The sequence below is a fragment of the Anser brachyrhynchus genome (assembly GCF_964034855.1).
Source record: "Anser brachyrhynchus genome assembly, chromosome: 1".
Lineage (NCBI taxonomy): Eukaryota > Metazoa > Chordata > Aves > Anseriformes > Anatidae > Anser > Anser brachyrhynchus.
In genome coordinates this window covers 55,597,912-55,617,228 of record NC_137694.1, presented here as the reverse complement: position 1 = coordinate 55,617,228, position 19,317 = coordinate 55,597,912, and the positions used below count along the sequence as shown (strand labels likewise).

At 51.7% G+C, this 19,317-nt stretch overlaps 1 protein-coding gene and 1 long non-coding RNA gene across 2 annotated transcripts in view; both read right to left on the bottom strand.

The window, feature by feature from the left end:
• Positions 1-245: 245 nt before the first annotated feature.
• On the bottom strand, positions 246-8,897 carry ELFN2 (extracellular leucine rich repeat and fibronectin type III domain containing 2). The gene has a single exon (XM_080557867.1). The coding sequence runs from the start codon at positions 8,511-8,513 to the stop codon at positions 6,087-6,089; it is 2,427 nt and encodes an 808-aa protein (XP_080413993.1). The 5' UTR covers positions 8,514-8,897; the 3' UTR covers positions 246-6,086.
• A 46-nt stretch (positions 8,898-8,943) lies between these two features.
• LOC308188132 overlaps positions 8,944-19,317 on the bottom strand; it is a 42,896-nt gene continuing 32,522 nt past the window's right edge. The window contains exon 3 of the long non-coding RNA XR_013945176.1: positions 8,944-9,172. This is a non-coding gene — a long non-coding RNA (uncharacterized lncRNA). The remainder of the gene's footprint in view (positions 9,173-19,317) is intronic.

Genomic DNA, 19,317 nt, shown 5'->3' with positions numbered 1-19,317 from the left:
AACTGAGGACTCAGCAAAACTGAGGATGCATCCAAACGGTGCTCCACAATAAGGCAACTTTCAAGTGCAGAGAAAAGTGTATTAGTGGGGAGCAGATGTCCAGAATCCTTCTCCCACACCCTCACCCAGCTTTCTCAGTTTCCCCCTTACCCCGTTCCCTCCCATCCCATCCCACTTCCTGTGCAAGACAAGGCTGGGACAAACGGACTCAGAAGCAGCTTTTCATATTTTTTGTTTGTTTTTTTTTTTGGATTTTTTGTTGCTTTTTTTTAAATAAGAAATTTATTGCAAATATAGAAATTGATTTTCTCCATACAGGAATCTCCGAGTTGAGGAAAAACGATTTCGTGCCATTCAGTTTTAAAACAGGAAAAGAAAGAAGAAAAAGAAAAGAGAGAGAGAAAGAAAAGGAAGAGAAAGAAAGAGAAATCCAAAAGAAGCAAAGAAAAAAATAAAAGAACAGAGAAAAGAACATAACTCCAACTCAAATGTGTCCATACACAACCGGGGGGGGTCACAGGGTTGTCGCGGAAAGAGGAACACCAAAGAGGCCACAAGGAGCCAGTCCCAGCAGCTGCCTCCGAGGCCCTTCTTTACATTCAAGGGGAGCCCCCCCCTTGGCTCTTTGCCCCCGCAGCTGCCCACCCCTTCCCACCCCCTCGCCCCAGGTGCTGTGCTTGTGGATGGACCAGCCGTACCAGCCCCGGTGGACCTTGCCTGACCCAGCCGGCTCCTCCTTCCCCCCAGGGACAGGGGGAGAGCAGGCGGTGGGAGCAGACCACCGAAGAGCAAGGCCTCACAGTGGCGGTGGTGGTAACGGGGAGGCGAAGGCCAAGCCAAACGCGTGAGGATGGGGTGGACGAAAGGGGACCCGTGAGAGGGGGAAAGAGGAGAAGGGTTGAACGGGGTGGGTTAGAGCTGCCATGGCAGAGCTGCATGGGGAGAGGTATAGGGAGAGCTTCCCACAGCACGAGGCAGGGGAAGAAATGGGGAGGCAGATCAAGAAAGCCCCTCACAGCACAAGAGCAAAGTGACTGGAGGGACAGGGTGCGTGTGTGTGTATGGGGGAGGCAACAGACCCCCCCCCTGCCCCTTCTTTGGGGAAAAAAACCCAAACACCTGCCTGATCCAGGGTAGGGGAGAGGCAGCTGAGGTGGGGCAGGCTCCTCCAGCCCTACGAGAGACCCCGGCAGCCCGGTGGAGGGTGGCGCTCAGTGTCTGTCCCACACTGAGTCACCCCGAAGATGCTCCCTCCGGCTCAGGCGGTGGGACATCAGCAGCAGGCTGGCTCCTGCAGGAGGACGTGGCTCCATGAGTGCAGCTTGTGCTGAAGGAGGTGGTGGCTGTGGAAGAGGGGAGTTCTCCAGGTTCCCGGAGGCCGTGTGTGCTTCCAGACGCAGCCGAGCTCTCCAGTCAGCAACAAGCATGGCAAATGTGCTTTCGGGGCCGTGGCTCCAGCTCCTGCCCGTGTGGCAGCTGCCCGACCTGTAGCGCTGAGCTCTGCCCTACAGAGAGGGGCCACAGCTCATCATGAAGTCTGTCCAGCTTTTCTCTTCAGGCATTGACTTACTCCCCACCTCCTCTCCCCCTATGCATTCAGTCCTTCCTCTCACTGGTCCTTTCTTTCTTATTCTTTCCTGTGCGTCCATCTCTTCCCCTGTTCCTTCCATCCTAACCCTCTTCTCTGTCCCCTCCCTCTCCCTGTTTCCTCCTAGCGCCCTCCCCATCCCTTGGTCCCTTCAGTACAGCAGACCCTCCTCATCCCTGCTGTCTCTGCCCCTTCTTTCTCTTCCTTGGCTCCTTTTTCCCTCCTGCATCTCCCCCTCCTTCCCCCAAGCCTTCCTGGCAGAGCCTCCTCCAGGAAGGCAGGCTGATTAGCATTGCAAACACACAGAAGCCTCCTCAGCCTGACATAAATCTTCATTTGTCAGTCATGAATATTTCACACCTGCCTCAGGAGGGATTTATTCAGCACGGAAGAGTGGGGAGCGGGCGAGGGGAACGTGGCACTGGAGCAGGAGCTGGGGCAGCACCCGCAGGGGTGGGGAAGGGCTCTGCACCACAGGAACAGCACACCTAGGGTCTCACGTTCATTATTATGGGTGTGGGAATCTAGCACAGCTCCCCTGGGCCTGTTCTTGGGGGAAAGGGCAGGTCAGCATCCCTTCTCATTCCTCACCCTCCGCTCTTCTCAGTGAGGCAAACTAAACCCTTGATTTTCCCTTTTGGGAGTCACCAACCCAGTAATAAAATGTGAAGGGGGCTGATCCTGGTTCTGCCCCATGGATTCACTTTGCCTTGGGAGAAGGCAGGGGTGAGCCTGCCATAGAGGGCTTAGAAACTTCAGGCTTCTCTTTGGGCCTTTTCCCACCATGGAGGTCTTAGAGTTGTCATCAGGCCCTGCCCTCTGCCAGGGCCACCCGCAGGAGAGGAGGAGTAGGACAGACCTAACCCAGAGCCTCCTGCAACCAATGAGAGGAAGGTGGTGGGAGGTCTTCCAGCAACTGCACCAGGCTCCAAATCAAGCTTTTACTGTGACAGAGGTTTCTCTTCAGGTGAGGTAGTCCTTGCTCCCCCAAGAATGGCCTTGCTTGAAGATCTGGGGAAGGTGAAACCAGGGCAGATGGATGCCCATTTCTCTTATGAGATCTGTCTCCATGGACCTCACTCCTTTTTCTAAATAATTAGGAGAAATGATGACCACTAGAAAGAACAGGCCTTTGGTATATAACACATCCCCCTTCATACACGCAACCCTGAAAAGCAGCTAAGAGACCACATACAGGGCAAGGGGAAGGGGCACTGAAAAGAGGAGGGGGAGTTTTTTATGAGGCTGATTAGGTTGGGATCTCTTGCGGTTGTGTTCCCTCCCAAACTGGTAGGAGTCTCTCATAAAATCACATCGGGGATGAAGGAAAGGAGCACGGAAAACAGGGACAAGGATGGGTGAGACTTTGGGGAGGAGGTTAAATTCCAACAAACTGGCACATATACAACAGGTGTTTGCTCAGAAAAATACAGTAAAATCATCATGCAAATATAACGTTAAATCTGCTTTCCTCCAACAGGGCTGGCATCACTTCGTGAGCCCTCATCCCTGGGGAAGGAGCAGGACAAGGAAGAAGGGAGGAGGAAGGAAGGTGGGACACTGTTCCCCTTCCTTGCCCTCTTCCTCCCACAGAACAGTCCATCTTGTGCAAACTTCACCCACTGGTTTGGAGTGGGGGGCTACAATGGGGAGAGAAATGGCTTATCCCCCGCACCCAGCCTTACCCTACCACAGGCAAAAGAAGGGCTTGATGACACTTGTATTCCTGACCACTCTGCCTTGCTGGGGTGATGAGCAGAGGGAGCAGAAACCATTACAGGTTAAGGCTTCCCCCAAAAACCTATATGAGCAGAACTCATTACAAGACCATAAAGCAGAGGAGAAGCACAGGGAGGGAAGAGGTGGGGAGCGGAACAGGACTCCATCCCCCTGTGCCTGACATCCTCCTTTTCCCATCCAATTCTGTGCCCCAGCCATTAGTCTTTCCAGTTCGGACAGCCGCCACTCTGGAAGACCACTGGGCCTGTTCCACATGGCAGCTGGAGAGGTCTCTGCTGTGCCTAAGCACCTCTCACAGCATTTGCCCGCCTTGCTTTGCTGCATTGCCCCAACATGGAGGAAAACCCAGCAGCAGCGATGTCCTTCATCATTCTGCACACACACACCCCTTCTGCTGCGTTGCACTGACTCTTACAGGGTGGAGTCAGTACCACAGATACCTCTGGACTCAAAGCAAGATGATGCTCTGGCTGTGGGGAATGTGGCTGACAGTGAAGGAGGCTGCGGCTATGGGATCCAGAGCTGGCTTAGGATTGTTACTCTCAGCATCCCTACAAGGAAGGGATGCTAAGGATCTTCACAAGCTTAGACCTTGAGGTGTATCACTCTGATTTTTGCACACCAGGCTCTGCCTACTGCTTCTCCTCACTTTTAGAAGATGAAGCTATGTTACCTCCAGCGCTGAAACCAGCTGTCAGAGCTGGCAACACTATTACCTGACTGATAATGTGCAGGCAGCACATAAACAACTCCCAGAGAAGGTACTTCACACTCGTCCTTTTCCCAGGGCCCCCAAACACATTGGCGCTCCAGAGGAGCACCTCAGAAAGGAAATAGCCACTTGGGAAAGGCCAACACAACACAGGCCCTCACTCTCATCCTGGTAGGTGTGAACGATAGCCAAGAGCGATTGGGGTGTGCAGCTCATGGAGAGGAAGCCCACAGTGCTGCATAAAAAATGCACTAAAGATGCACTCAGCAGGCAGCCACCCCTGCCTGACAAGGAAACTCTGGGAGAGAGGGTGCCACGATTGTGCTTTGTTGGGCTGCTCAGAAACAGGATGAAGTGGAGAGGGCAATATGCTCATTCCCAACACTGTGGCAGCTCTTCTATCCAAGGGAGAGAGGCTGGGACCTAGCAAGGAAAACTTGTGGTTTTTTTTGACAAGATGTTAAAGAGTCCCTAAGAAAAGTCTGTCACAGCTAACTGTGAGGAGGTGGAGGATTTAGGAGGTGGTAAGTTTGTTCTGACTCTTAAGTATTAAGGGCCTCTTAAGTATTCAGAAGAACACTGCTATCCAGAGGCTAGCATCCTCTATCCCAGCACACCATATGGCTGCACACACAAAGGGAGCTTCTCTTGGAACCAACCCTCCTGTGCTGCTCCCAGGCCCACTCTCACATCCCTTTTATTTCCTGTGCTTTTGCCTTCACCCTACGCTATCTCCTATTCATGCCAAAGTATCCATGGCCTATGCAAGTGGAAGCCTCTCGGTGTCTTTTCTATGAACCCAGTGCTTTCTAAGCAATAGAAACCCTATTTTTGCACTCAACTCTCCTGAGGAAAGCAAGGAGGATGTCTGATGTTCTTCTACCCTTCTCCCAACATGATGCAAGTCAGCTGGGAAGAACTGCAGAAGCTTCACATACAAGTTGTTCTGCTTAGCTCCTTTCCAGGTCCCTTCCTCATAGTAAGGGAGGTAAAACAGTGTACCAAACCTACTCCTCAGGTCAGCCTCAGCATGGGTGTGCGTGGTGGGAAATGGTAGGACCCATGACCTATGACTGACACCCATGAAGACATGGGAACCCTTTGCACCTCTGAAAGACTGGACCTTCATGACTCCTCATCTACATTTCCTTGAGGACCTGACTTGATGTGCAAAAGAGCACAGACATACCCCCTCAGTGACTGGCAGATAACTGGCTCTAAGCAGGCCTATCACTCCAGGATCACTGATGTTCAACAACAATAGCATGGTGGGAGAAGGGGAGAGGGGAGAGCAACAAGGTCACAGAGCCTGTTGTATGGCAAGTCTACCTCCTGTCCATCACACTCTCCTTCCTCTGAGGATGATGGAGGTTCCTGAAATATCTAGACAAAAAGTGCAAGCCTAGGGAGATGGGTAGGGAAGAGGAAAAGGAAAAGGAGTGAGAGAACTTCTTCCAACAAATCCCACCTAACTTGGAAGGGGACAGAAGAGAGAGAAAAGCCTTGACTGCCAAAGGATGGGGGGGGGGGGGAACTAAGGTGACAGAAAATTTGGAAAAGTAGGTGTAAGAAGTGGGCAGAGAAGCTCTCTAAACCGAAGTTCTCCCCTCCCACTAAAATGAAAAATCATCTCTCAAGCAGCAAGAGGAACAGAAAGAGCAATAGTTCACAGCTGAGTTCCATGCCCGGTGAGTGTTCGTCCCTGCCCATCCCCTGCCACCACTGCCACCCCCTCCCAGTGCCACCCACCCGCACTCCAGTGTTGTTACCACAGTGTCAGAGCAGGACTCTCTTCCCAACCATCTGCAGGCAGAACAATGGTCCCCGTAACACAGTAGAGACAATTCGGCATATGTGTGTGTGTCTGTGTGTGTGAGAGTTTTTCTGTTGTTGTAAACTTTAAGAAACAATTCTGTCAGTTTTGTATTTGTCGGGAGTATTTTGTTGTTGGTTTATTTTTTCACAGTCAAGTGGCATTTTTTTTTCTGGTTGTTGGGGGGGGGGGGTCTTGTTTTGTATTGTTTCCTTGGAAAGAATAGGGGAGAGTCACAGCTTCTGCTGAGCAGAGACTCCTTTCCAGTAATCCAGGATGTCATGCAGATCCTCGTCCTTGGCAAACTGAACTTTCTTCCGCAGGGCATGCCCAGCCGCCATGTAAACCTCCTCCCTGTGGTGCTTCTTGTAAGGCCGGAATCGCTCCCAGATCTTGTGGGTGCTCTCCGATGAGTACTCAGGGCTGGAGGAGTAACCCGAGAAGTAGTGTCTGGGGGAGAGCTGGGAATACGTGGAGTCTCGCTTGGAGCGGGAGAGTGGCTTGAGGAACGACACGCGCTGGCTCAAGGTGTCAGCACTTTCCTCGTAGTACAGGGCCGGGAAGGAGTGTCGGTGCTCACTGCAGTGGTACGAAGGCTTGACCTCCAAGTGGTGGATGGCGCCCGGGGACACCAAGGGAAGACGATCCAAAGGGCTGTTGAGTGGGCTGCCCTTCTCAATGTATTTGGAGTCAGACTTGCTCAGTGGTGGGTGGTCAGGCACATCCAGGCTGAAGACCTTGGCGCTCTTGATGGAGCCACTGGAGGAGACGCTGCAGGTCTTTCTGGCCACGGCAGCATCAGCACTGAGCTGGCGCTGCAAAGGGTGGTGGGAGCTTTCCTTGTAGGGTGGGGAAAGAAAGCTGGGCCGCTCTAGCCCACCCGAGGAACTGGCAGGTATGGACTGGCACTCAAAGGCCATGTCTGAGTCTACGCCAGTCCCACCACCCAGGAAAGAGGCCGTGTCCAGCTTGAGGGCATCAATACAGTTGTTGATGATCTGGTTGACCTTGTCTACCTCCTTGGCAATAGTAGAGATCTCAGCAGCTGAGCCTTGCCCATTGTCAAGCTCCCTCAGGTCCTCATCCCGCTGGGTCCGTTCCAGACCATCCCCACCACCAGTCCGCACCTCAATGTAGTTGCCTTTAGTGGTGACTTTGGGGGTCTCCATACCAGCCTCCATTGACTTTGGTGGGGGCAACTTCTCCCCAATCATGGAAGGGATGGAGGACATCCGTGAGACAGGGATCACTGGTGGCTCACCCAGTTTCTGGGAAGGATGGACCATGGTACTGGTATCAATATCTGACCCATAACGCATTTCCAGGATGGTCTTTTTGACATTGAGGGACTTCTGTTTCTCTTCCTGCATCCTCCGCTTCCGCAGGCAGTAGTACACCACCCCCAGGACAATGACCATCCCAAAGAGGCAACCCAGGGTGGTCATGATATAGTGTGTGGTGGTGGAAGTACTGGAAATGGGGTCCTCCCTGCCTTTGCTCCTGGTTGCAAAGGTCAGGCAAGTGTGGTTGTAGCGCCTGTTGTTGCGGATGGAGGCCACACAGAAAGTGTAATCTGTGTGGGCCTTCAACTTGTTGACAGTGACGTATTCCTTCTTGCTCTTCAGTGTCGCAATGTCAGAAACGTAGCTGTTGTTGTATTGGACCAGCACATACATCTTACTGTAGGGCATGGGGATGGTTACCATCAGGATGGCTGAGGTGATGGTGACATCGTGGAGCTTGATGCTGGGACTGAAGGAGGAGTCGGTGGTGGAGGAGGCTGGAGGCTTGACGGAGAGGAAGTCCCCGGGGCTGATGGCTGAGCCCTCATCCAAGTCTCGCTGGGAGTCGGGGGTATAAGGGGTGGGGTTAACCCTGGAGAGGGAGGGGATGGTGCCACCTCTGCACATGGACTGGAAGATGGTGATGGCATTGCGGTTGTGGTGAGGCCGAGGTACCAGGAGCGGGTACCCGGCAAACTCCCGCGGCGTCTCACACTGGAGCCGGTCATAGTTCTTGGTGACGTTGTTGAAGAGAGCCAGCCAGTTAAGAAAGCTGTAGAGGCTACAGTCACAGTTGAAGGGGTTGCCCGCCAGCTCACACACCATCAGATTGCTCAAGCTGGTGAAAGTGTTGCCTTCCAGGCGGCTGAGACGATTCGACGACAGGTCGATGCTAATCAGGCTGGGGCACTCAGAGAAGGCAGTAGGGGTGACCAACTCTATCAGGTTGTGCTGCACGAATAGGAACTGGAGCCGGGCCATGCCCCTCAACATGCCCTCTGTCAAATTTGTGAGTTTGTTGTAGCCCAGCTGCAAGACCTGGAGGTTTGTCTGGCCCATGAAAGCCCCATCCTCAATATAGGAGATCTCGTTCTTGGTCAGGTTCAGGTCGGTCAGGTTGCCGAAGCGGTTGAGGGAGGAGTACAGCACCACTTTGAGCTTATTCTCGTTCAGACGCAAGTCATGCACCGTGCTGTTGATGTGCTGGGGGATGGTCTCGTATGGGGGCTGGTTCTGGCTGCAGATGGCCAGCCACACATAACCTTTGTCCCCCTCGATCAGCCAGCAGTCAGCTCGCACAGTGCCGGGGGAAAACAAGCAGAGCAAGGCAGCTGCCCACAACCCCAGGCACATCATGGTCTGCAGTGGTGCCCTCATCAGGCCAAAAAAAAAAAGAAAAAAAGAAAAAAAAAGCAACAAAAAATACAAATTCCAGGACCACAGCAAAAGGAAAATTAGGGGCAGAGGAAAGAGAAAGGGGGGTAGTAAATAGGGGTTTAGCAACAGAAGTGCATGAGCACCCCAGTCCTATTGGGTGTCAATGCCATCATTTCTTCTTGCCCTCTGGGTCAAGCCAGGAGCACGGAGCAGGGAGGATACATGCAGTTTGCTTCCAGCACACCCAAAAGCTGCCACCAAGGATGAGTGGTCTGGAAGGGAACACTTTGTGCTTCTTTTCTAAACAGAAATTCAGACTGAGGACAGAGAATCTTCTTTGATGCTCATGAGCGACTGTCCCATTTCTTCCACTGTCCTCCCACCCACCCACCCCCCACCCACACCAAACCCACCCCAAAACAAACCCAAGCCCTCCCCCCTCTAGTCTTCCCCTGCCCCTCCACGGTGTGATTTGGAGAATAAGGCAGGGCTGCCTCCTCTGTCGCTCACGCTCCCTGAGTTCCTCCTCCTCCTCCTCTTCCTTCTCTCCTGGGTTCCCTCTGAGAAGCTTCAGAGCTTCAGATCAAACATGTCGAAAACAAAAATACAGAGAGGGAAAGAGCAAGCGCACATGAGAGAGATCCATCTGTCACTGGAATCTGGAAAAGAAAGCACACGGGAGACAAGAAGAGGCATCAGTTGGGGGATCTTTGCGATAAGAGTGTAGATGATGAGGTTTCATGAGAAGAGGGAGATGGAGAAGAGACAGCACTGGGGGGGGGGGGGGTGCAGGCAAAGGAGGAGTGGGACCAGCTGCCTTGCTGATAAGCCTTTGAGAAGGGAACCCTCACGACATATAATTTTCTACTGGGGGTACGCAGAAGTGTACCTGAGCTCCGTTATGCAATGTAATCACAGCCAGGGACACGGGAGAAGGCAGCGGAGTGGGGGCAGGAGGGGAAGGGAAGAGAGGCTGGGAAACAAATGGCTGCTGTTGCGCTCAGCTCAAAACTGCTAGTGTAAACAAAGGCAAGCCCCAAACACAGCCAAAGCCAAGGATTTTCAGCTGCCTGAAAACCATGTACACAGAATGCATGAAGCAATGAAAATGCAAACGTGCCTCCACCCCCCCCCCAACAAAATTAAAAACAAAGCAAAGCACTTTTTAATTTGTTTCCTCCCCTCCTTGATGCAAGAGGGATAAATAATTCAAGCCACGTGTAACCACTTGTGCTCTAAACATTTTTCCTGCCTCTTGGTGCAGGGACAAGGCTGTTGAGGTGAGCCAGCCTGGTTGGAGCATGCAGGGGAGCAGGATGTAGGCAGCGTATCAAATACCAGCCCCCAGTTCTCCCACCCAGCAATCCCAGCAGTACCGAGCTGAAGGACGTCGCCCACCTACCCCACCAAAGTGACATTTGCCTTAATGCATCTCTGGGATCTGGGCAAGCTCCTGGTCCTGACTGGGAAGGGCAGCTTGGAGCACCCTTCCCTCTGGCCATGGCTTCAACCCTTCTCCCAGTGTGCTGAGACAGGAACCTGGCAGAAGCGCCCTCAAGCAGCGTGGAGAAAATCATTTCATACAGCAAAGAAAATATGTGGGCACTGGACTTTTTTGTTTTAACTTTCATAGAAAATAATTTTATTAAAAAAAAAAAAAAGGGATTCTTAGTTGTGAAGAATAAAGATCCCCTCTAGCGCCTTTTTTTGGGGGAGGGGAGGCTGCTCACTAAAGATACTGCTGAAGCTTTTGCCACAAAAGCTGAACCAATTTCTAGCATAGAGACACAAAGGGCAGAAGTAAAATGAAGGAAGATAAATGGAGGAGGAGTGAGTGAACCCTTGAGGAACAAGGCTTATGTCTGTGGAGAAATCTGAGCTGATTTGGGTCTGTGGAATTACCAGGCCAGCTGGATTAAGGGATCAGAGATAGTGTCACAGAGAAACACTTAAATATTCAATAATCTAAAAAGGAAAGCCAAGACAGAGAAGGGGAGGGGAAGAAGAGCTAGACCAATGGAAAAGATAAAGTCTCTGTTCCCCACGGCTTGTCGTCTGAGGCCACCAAACTCAGGCCGGTTGTGATTGTCATATGACGGCCTCCAGCTGCTGCCTCGTGTTCAGCTTTGCATCAGCCATCACTGAAGCAGAAGGCAGAGGTTTTTAGTCTGTTGCTTTGTTTCTCAGCCTTATAATCCAATGAGAAACAATTTCCTGACACTGCCTCCACAGATGCATCAGACAGGAGGCACAGCTGGCTCTCCACAGGCTGGCACCCACAGAGCTCTGCCATCCCTCAGGGTTAGTCCCCTCCCTTGTCCCACCTTTTCCCCAACCATCTTTGCCCCTTTGCCTTCCTATAATATTCCTCCACCTTGCCCAGTCTTCTCTGCAGAATAAATGAGCAGCAGATACTACCGTTCTTTTGGCACATCGGTACCCAAAGTATGTCCACCCCAGGAGAGGCCAGGGGCAACCCCTGAGCAAGTAGTGAAAAATTTAGCCTGGGTTTCTCTTGCTAGCATCCTTCTCTGAGCATTACCCTTTGGCTTTATCCTCTCCAACCCCCCCAAACCAATATCCAGCTACATACAGAAAGGTCCCAGTCCATTTGCTTTGACTCCATCTGGCAGCACAGGCTGTTCTAAATGCTGTACTAAAGTTGTTATTGCCTGCCGTGGCTTGCTTGTGGTGCACAGGGAGCAACACTGAGGCCATGACCACAATCCTCTGCAGCAGCCCCAGCAATCTCTGAGACACATCCCCATCCTGATCAGGTAGCACAGAGAAGGCTTGGAAGGAGAAATGTTCTAGAAGCCTGGAAAGGAAAGAGGTCGCTGGGTTCGGGGGTGGAAGGAAATGAAAGTGGTGTTTATCCTTGCTATGTGCCAAAAACGTAGGGACCATGCAGAGAAGTCCTGCTTCCCATCCACCTCCCACCTCTGCAACCTTGCCTCTGCTGCAGGCCAAAGAAAGGGCCAAAATGTTCCTTAAGTCAGATTCTGCAATCCTTTTAGGCCCCAATGGAGAGTGTCATACAAGAAACATGCAAGCCCTTACCATTCCCCCAGCAGCTCCTGTCTCCCCGCTATTGCACAGATTTTAAGGGCCCTGATACCAACCCAAACTGGGGCCTCCCTGGTGGCTCCCGTGGGCCAGGACCCCATTTCAGCTCAGCCTGGGGCCTGCAGTCCCTGCCCCTGCAATTCTCAGGTATCCAGGTGGCACAGGGAGTGACATGGGAGTACAGACACTAGTTAGATAGCCGGGGACGAGGATAGGTTCAAATACAAACACTGAAACTGTGAACAGGGATGGTGTGGGGAATGAGGACAACTTGGGGGCCGGGGAGGGGTGCAGGGGTTGGATAGGCCATGACTGAGGGAGGATATGAGGATATGAGGGTATGGGGTCTAGGATATGAGGTCAAGGGGGCACGGTGTGAAAAGGCAACCAGAAAAGCCACACACAGCAGCAGTTTGGGCCTGCAATCCTGACCTTGCCAACCTTGTCCTCCTGGGGCCCAGTGCACTGAAAAAGCCAGCACTTAATTCTACCATTGCTTAAACGGTGCTAAGAGCCTCACATTAGAAATGCATGCATTAAAAACCTGCCAAACACTCTTGGCTCCCCTGGGGACACCCCGAAACCAGGCCAAGGCTCCTGCTGCTTTCCTCCACTTTGTGCTGAAGCTGGGAATCAGCCCTCCCAGCTCAGCATGCTGCCTGCTGCCGGGAGGCCTCGGGGTGCAAATGCCGCCTTTAAAATGCTCTCCTGTGTTGGCTTCAGAGCCCTTCTGAGATTTCTCTAACCGCTTTCCAGAAAAGGGAAGCCGCCTTTCCCAGTGTGCTTGGGGTTTGTTGCTTCACTTGAAGGAATTCTCCACGGCTGCCAGATAATTCCTGTAATACCTGCTGCCCTGCTGGCGTCACTGCAGCTGCTTCAAATTTCTGTCCTCCCATCAGCATGGCCAGAGGTGGTCCTTGCTTTTGCCCCTGGCTCTAGCAAAAGCAGTAGAAGGGATGATCCCATTTATTGCAGGAGTTACCATCAAATTACCTGGCAACAAAGCTGTGGCTTTGCCTGGAGGCACCCCAGAAGCCCCGAGAAGGTTGGAACTAAGAGAAGTGGGAGCGGGAAGCCTGACGGCCTGTGGATTTGTGATAAATCCAAATGGAAGACATTTGTGAGAGAGAGGGAGAGGGAGAGAAAAAACATCTTCCACTGTAGCTTTTCTGATGTCCACCAAGGGTTGAGCTCACACAGCACTCCTATTTTTTCTTTTTTTAGTGGGGCTCTGTGAAGGTTTCTTTCTCACTTTATAAAATCATAGAATCATAGAATGGTTTGGGTTGGAAGGGACCTTAAAGATCATTTAGCTCCAGCCCTGCTGCCATGGGCAGGGACACCTTCCACTAGATCAGGTTGCTCAAAGCCCTATCCAACCTGGCCTATGAAGAGAAAAGAAGAGAGACTTTCCCTCTTATCTATTTTATCCCACTATTTTCACAAAACACATGAGTTCTCAGCTTCTCTGAGATCCATACCACCATCACATTTGTTTGAAATTGGCCCTATAGGTTCAAAAAGTCTAGAGGACAGATGAGCAGATTTAGGCAAAAGCACAAAAAGAAAAAAAAAAAAAGGCTACTGAGCCACAATGGAAACTTGTGCATTAAAAGGCATTTTCACATCACTGAGCAAAGCCATCACCTCTTACAGGGTCTGGACTTGTATCAATGGGTCCTGCTGAATGGTGGTCACTCAGTGCTAGAATCTCTGCGACTTTTAGCAGAGTGCTGCTGCAAGAGAAATCTTGTGGTTCCACTCCAGGCTGGTTCATCTCACCATACAAACCCGCAGTCCCTGCTGGGAGAAAAATAATCCCTCCGAAAGCCGGGTTGTCCCTGCCGTGAGTCGGAGGAAGCTCCCAGACTCCAGCTGTCCCCATGATATGAGGAAGCCCAAAGCACTGGGAGCCCAGCAAGACACTGAGGGAAGGAAGCCCACAAAACCACACACCATCTAGGCTGCATGAAGGAAGGGCAGAGGACTGCCAAGGACATGCTGCTCATCCCTCCCGTCCTTTGGCCAGTTTGGGGCACAGGAAGAGTTTGGGCAACCCAAAGCTACGTCCACCATACGCATGCAACCAGGCTCAAGCAAACCGAAGCCACCAATCCCAAATCTTTGCTAGGCCAAACAGCTTAAAAGCTAACCATGAACACATCAGCACGATGCTGGAGAGAGACCTCCCTGCGCTCCCATCGCGCCCTCCCAGCGGCGATTAGATGCCTAATTTGTTAGGCAGCAAGAAAGAGAGAATAGGAAAGCTCAGGGGAGGAAAATGAAGCAGCTCAGAAGCATGAAAGAAAAGAGAGAGCTTTAGAAGCGTAAATCTTATTTTAGAGCGATAAACACTGGCAGAAAGGTCTTTCATATGCCATTGCTTCCTGCCTGGCAGGCCAGAGAGCCACCTTTGTTTTCCAAAGGGAGATGGTTACCTTTTATATTAATATGATTATTGAAGATTAAGGGGGATTTGCATCAAGCCAGTGCCACCCAGACAGCCTACAGCAGCAACCCGTGCAAGCACATGCATGGGGTTAGGCTCGGGGAACAGCCTTCTCCAAGCAATAAGAGGACATCAGGAGATTATAAATTCCATAAAAATATTAGCAGCAATGAAGCCACCCTCTACTGCTCTCGCTCCAGGGGAGAGGGGACATGGGAAACATCACTCCCCTTGGTGCCATTCAACGAGCCCAGACACCAGGCGGTGGAAGGGCGTAGGAATAATTCCTGCTGGCAATGGGCAGGGAGCGTGGGCTCCGTGTTTCTGTCCGTGCGGATCTGTCACGGGGAGCAAGACAGGCCGTATGTGTGTGTGTGTGTGTGCATGTGCTAGTGCATCCGTGTGCCTGTGTGTGAGTCACTGCGTGAGACGGTGGCATTGTCGGCTGCGGGGTGCGAGGCGGATGGGGGCTGCATGTGGAGGAGTCGCTGTAGGTGCTCAGGTGGGTGTGCAGGCTGGGTGTGTACGTGGGCTAATCGCTTTATGAAGCCGAGAGTGAGTGCTGGCTGCTGGGGGGAGGAATTGCCATGGGGAACCAGGCAAAGCGCTGCTCGGGAGGGTCTGTGCATGTGCGTGTGTTTGCATGAAGCAGGCACCGGCGAGAAGGGGGTGGGAGTGCTGGCTGTGCGTAAAGCGCCGCGAGGAGCGGGCTGGGAGCGCGGGGCGCGCGTGGGTGTGCGTGGATCACGGGGGACGAGCATTGTTGTGTGAGCGAGTACATGGCAGAAACGCTGCAGGAAAAGGGAGGGAAGCGCAAGTTCTGGATGTGTGTCCTGATGTGAATCCCTGCAGGGGATGGCACCGTGCACATGTATGTGGGAGGGAGCTGCTGTAGGGAGCAGGCTGGGAGCACTGGCTCTGTGTGCGGGGCATGGCTACAGGGGAGGGCAGCAGGTCCTGTATGAGGCCAGGAGAAATTCACGGCTGTATGGGATGCCCCTGAGAAGGTCCCCATCCCCTCAGGGTCACCTTGGCTCCTCTGCTGTCCTGCACTGGCTTTGCTGCCCTGTATCATGCAGCTGCAGCTCCTGGTTTTCACTGGGCTGGCTGTGAATGGCAGGTTCACGAGTAATTTGAGAGATGCCCTCATTCAAGTCAAACATCCCTCCGGTGTTTCTGGATGCTAAATATGTCTCCAGCCACCCTGATGCCAGATTGGAGTGCCCCCAAACATGCTACCCTGCAGGTGTGGCAGGGAAGGGCAGAGCTTACATTACAGCTCACCGCTGTCTCTTGCTGGAAGGGATTCAGAGCATAAGGAATCACAAAAGTCCTGGGCTGGCCGAGGGCTGAAATCACTTTGCAAGGTGCATGGGCAGCCAGTCTTCCTGTGGAGAATACCTTCAGACCAACAGACTCTCACTGGGCATTGGCATTCCAGCATCCTTCAACATGCTCTCGGCATCCAGCCAGCCTTCCCCTGAGCGAGAATCAGAGAGGCTCCCTCGCCAGCAGTGACACCTCTCTCCAAGTAGGACAAGCAGCCACCCCGGTACAACTCCAACAGGAGAAGTCCAGAGACTGAGCCACTGCTGCATTGAGGACAGGCGTGGGGTGACACGGAGAAGCTCCTTCTGATGACCCGAGAGTGAAATGCTGTGGCAGCACATGCCAGTGGGGACACCGCAGCCCCTCTGAGCTCTTCCTCTGCTCATGCCTAGCTCCAGTAGCACCACGCTGGACAGGACGTTACGTTTCCACTCGGCTGCTTCCACCTCCCCTCCTTCCTCCACCCCCAGGCAATGGCACAGCTCAGCCCCACGGGGAGGGACCCTTCTCCTGGCCAGCTCGCCCACCTATACTTCAAGCTAACAAGTGACACGCATTTTGACACAGCCGTGCCTCCCCTCTCTTTTCACCACTACCTTGCCTTGTTTAGAGCCTGTTTTTTTCTTCCATTGCCAAAACACAATGACTGTTATAATTAACAGATTATCTCAGTGCGACAGCTGCGGTCCTTTGAAAATTAGGTTGAATAACAGGATCCTGCCGTATGGTAATTTCTTTTCATCTCTCAAATATTTTCTCTCTCTCACTCTCGTTTCCACCTCATTTCTTTTTTCCTTTCGTTCTTTCCTCTCTCCCTCCTCCCACCTTTCACCATTTCCCTGCCTGCATGAGCGGTTTCTTTGGGTTGAGGCAGGCTGAAGGGCTCTCTCTACCTCCATCAGCTGTTTTCTTTCTTCCTCTTTCACCACCACCCCTCGCAGAGAGGCACCATTTGCAAGCAGGATGGCGAACACACCAGGAGAAAATGTGCTTTTGTCCCGCCGAAGGCCATCTCCACAGCCACGGTGGCTTGGAGAGGCAGCTGCAGGAATTGCATGGGAAGGGGACAAAGAGGGATGCAGCTGCCTGGATTGTGGGGAGATGAACTTGGCATGGCCAAGCAGCGTGTGCCGAGTCGGCTGGGGTGCTCTACCTACCCGCCCGCCCCGCCGCCTTCTTGCTGACTCAGTACCTGCCCCTGACTCACCACTTGCTCACTGAATGGGGACTGGCAGTACTTACACGGCATCCTTCCCTCTCGCTAAGGCAATAGTTCTGCCACTCACCACCCCCTCTCCCCATTATCCACCTACATCTGTCTCTCTACAGACTTAATCAACCCAAGCCAGCCAAAAAAGCAGATCACTGGAAACTGGGGGGGGTTTGCAACCAAAATATGGACTGGTGCTGCTCCCAGCTGGACCCAAACTTCTCAAGACCTCCTCCTCCAGGACTGGAGTTCCCCCAGCCCCTGCTGCAAGCTTCTTGGCAAAGCACCTCAGGCTGCTGGGTTGCCCTACGGGACTGGTCCATTGGTATGGTGCCCTGTATTTGGCGACCAAATGGTTTTGAGTTAAACGTGGTCTGGGCTCCAGAAACCCACAACTTTGCCGGCGAATGTACCGGGGGCACTAGTCAATTATTCTCAATGCCTGGCTTGAACTCACACAAAATGCCTCAATCCTGCGCTGCTCATTTCAACAATGTCCGTAATCTATACAACACCGGCTGTTATAATTAAAGGCTGCCTCTGCCTCTTGAAAAGCTGGCTGTGTGCACAGGGAGGTATTCCTCCACACCTTTCATCCAACCCAGCCTTCTGACCTCACCCACCTCTGCAGAGGCCAGCTCCAGCTGAGTCCCGGGCCTCCTCCTGCCTCCTCAGCACAGTCATTTCCTCTCTCCCCATCAAGTTCCGCCTCATTTATTTCCTTAATCCCGACTCAGTAGAACAGAAACGTTTTGTCACCATTATTCTGCCAAAAGCCAAGTTGAGTCTTTTAACAAACCCTCATCCATCCCATTGTATCTCAGCAGACTCCAGCAATGCTACTCCTTGCCTTCCATGATCGCTCTCTTTTCATCCTTCACCACCCTCACCCTGCCTTCTCCCTTTGCTTTCGCTCCAAGCCCTGTGTTGGCTCATGGCACATCTCCTCATTCATTCACTGTCACTTATCCAAATGCTACCTATACTTATTAATACTTTTTTTTTCTTTTCTAGTAGCATCCCTCCCCTTAGTGCTTTGTACAGTCCTACTTACGTATCCAATAATAGTATTTTCCCAATGAGTGAGTCATATACCCCCTTGCTGACATTTAGAATTCTCCTTGTTCTTTGAAACACGTTTATTCATTCCCCCTCTCTACAATTATATATGTCGACTCGTGGCATTGCATTTCCTACAGCAGCCGTGCAGCAAACAGATGATCCGTGCAAACCCCCCATAATGCCTGTCTTTGCTGCTACCTTGTCATCCTCCATTTTAGTTATGTAGGCCAAAGCTAAATCAAGCTATGAAGCAATCAAAAATAGGGAATGATCTGATTTTAAAAAGACCCCACCTTTTTCTTTGTTCTCACTCAGTTCAGTTTTCAATCATTTTTTTTTCCCCTTATTCCCTGCTCTGCCTCTTCTGATGCTGTTAATAGCAGGGTGCACAGAGGCTGCAACTGGTACTGGACCTCTGGTTTGCTAGGTGCTGTCAACACATTGAGTGAGAAATGAACTTTGTTCCAGACTGTTTCCAAGCTGAAAGGACAGGAAAAAAAAAAAAAGTAACATAACTCAGCTACCAGGGGCACAAGAGTGTCCTCCCCACTAACCCTGGTAGGGCATGCTCTGTGACCACGGTGTGAAGTCATATCCCCCTAAATCTCTCTCCAGAGGCTTCATCAGATAGCCCTAGTCAGCAATTCATCGGGAGCCCCTCCTCATTCCTTACCATAGCCCTTATTCCTTCCCCCATGCTGTTCTTTGCTTCTCTTCCAGCCCTTAGTCACCCTTGCATATGCCATGTTTTATTTATTCCTTACTACTCTTCTTAATCTGCATAGGCCAAGCCCTAAAATCTGTAGTCACCCTGACTCATTTCCTACCCAGGAAAAGCAGTGATTTCTGTCAGTGGGAAAGCCTGTGATGTCACTCGGGACAGAGACTGATGCTGCACGGGGACTCCCGCACAGTTATTTCTTGCTCCCTTTTCCTGCATCCAGGTCTCTCTTCAGTGATGTGCTTAAGCCTGCACCCAACTGTAAACCTAGGCGAGTCCCATTCAGCTTCTCAATCACTTTCTTCTGCAACATCTGTGTTGATGGTTCCCACATCTTCCAAACATAACAGATTCTCCTTCTGTGCTTCCTCTTCCTAGCCTCTTTGTTACACACCCACCAACATCCTTTCTCTCACTTTGAGAAATTGAGACTTTTCCTTTTTTTTTTTCCCTTTTGCTTGTTTGGATTTTCTCATTTTCACTGCTGCCCAGGGACGCCAGCTTGTAATTTCACCTCCCTTTTCCCAAGACTGCTGTGTTGAATAAAAGGCTGACTTCCCCGTCTGCTCTCCAGTATTCTGAAATGCCGAATGGGTGTTGAGGAGAAAAGCAATTGGCCAGGGCTGCTGTCTGTGATACTGAAACAGAGCTGGCAGTAATGTTCACAGGCTACTTTGAAAGCTCCAGGGATGGCTTGTAGCCAAAAATGATGATATCCACCCCCTCTTTTTTTTTTTTTTTTTTTAATGATGTCTTCCTATGACTCAGTCTGGTCCATAAGTCAAAATGAGATTTTTTTAACCACTCTCCCTTCAAGCAACGAGAACAGCAGCCTAAGAACAGAGTGCTGTAGCATCACAGGCAGGATGAGTTACGTCACGGATAATGCAACTGGGGGTGTCCTTGGTGGTTTTAAAAGAAGCAGAACAAAAGGCACACGTCCTCCTTCCAGAGAAATGAGTTTTGG

What these genes read in the sequence shown, in the direction of transcription:
- ELFN2 (XM_080557867.1), bottom strand. Translation starts at nt 8,513, where the DNA reads ATGAGGGCACCACTGCAGACCATGATGTGCCTGGGGTTGTGGGCAGCT.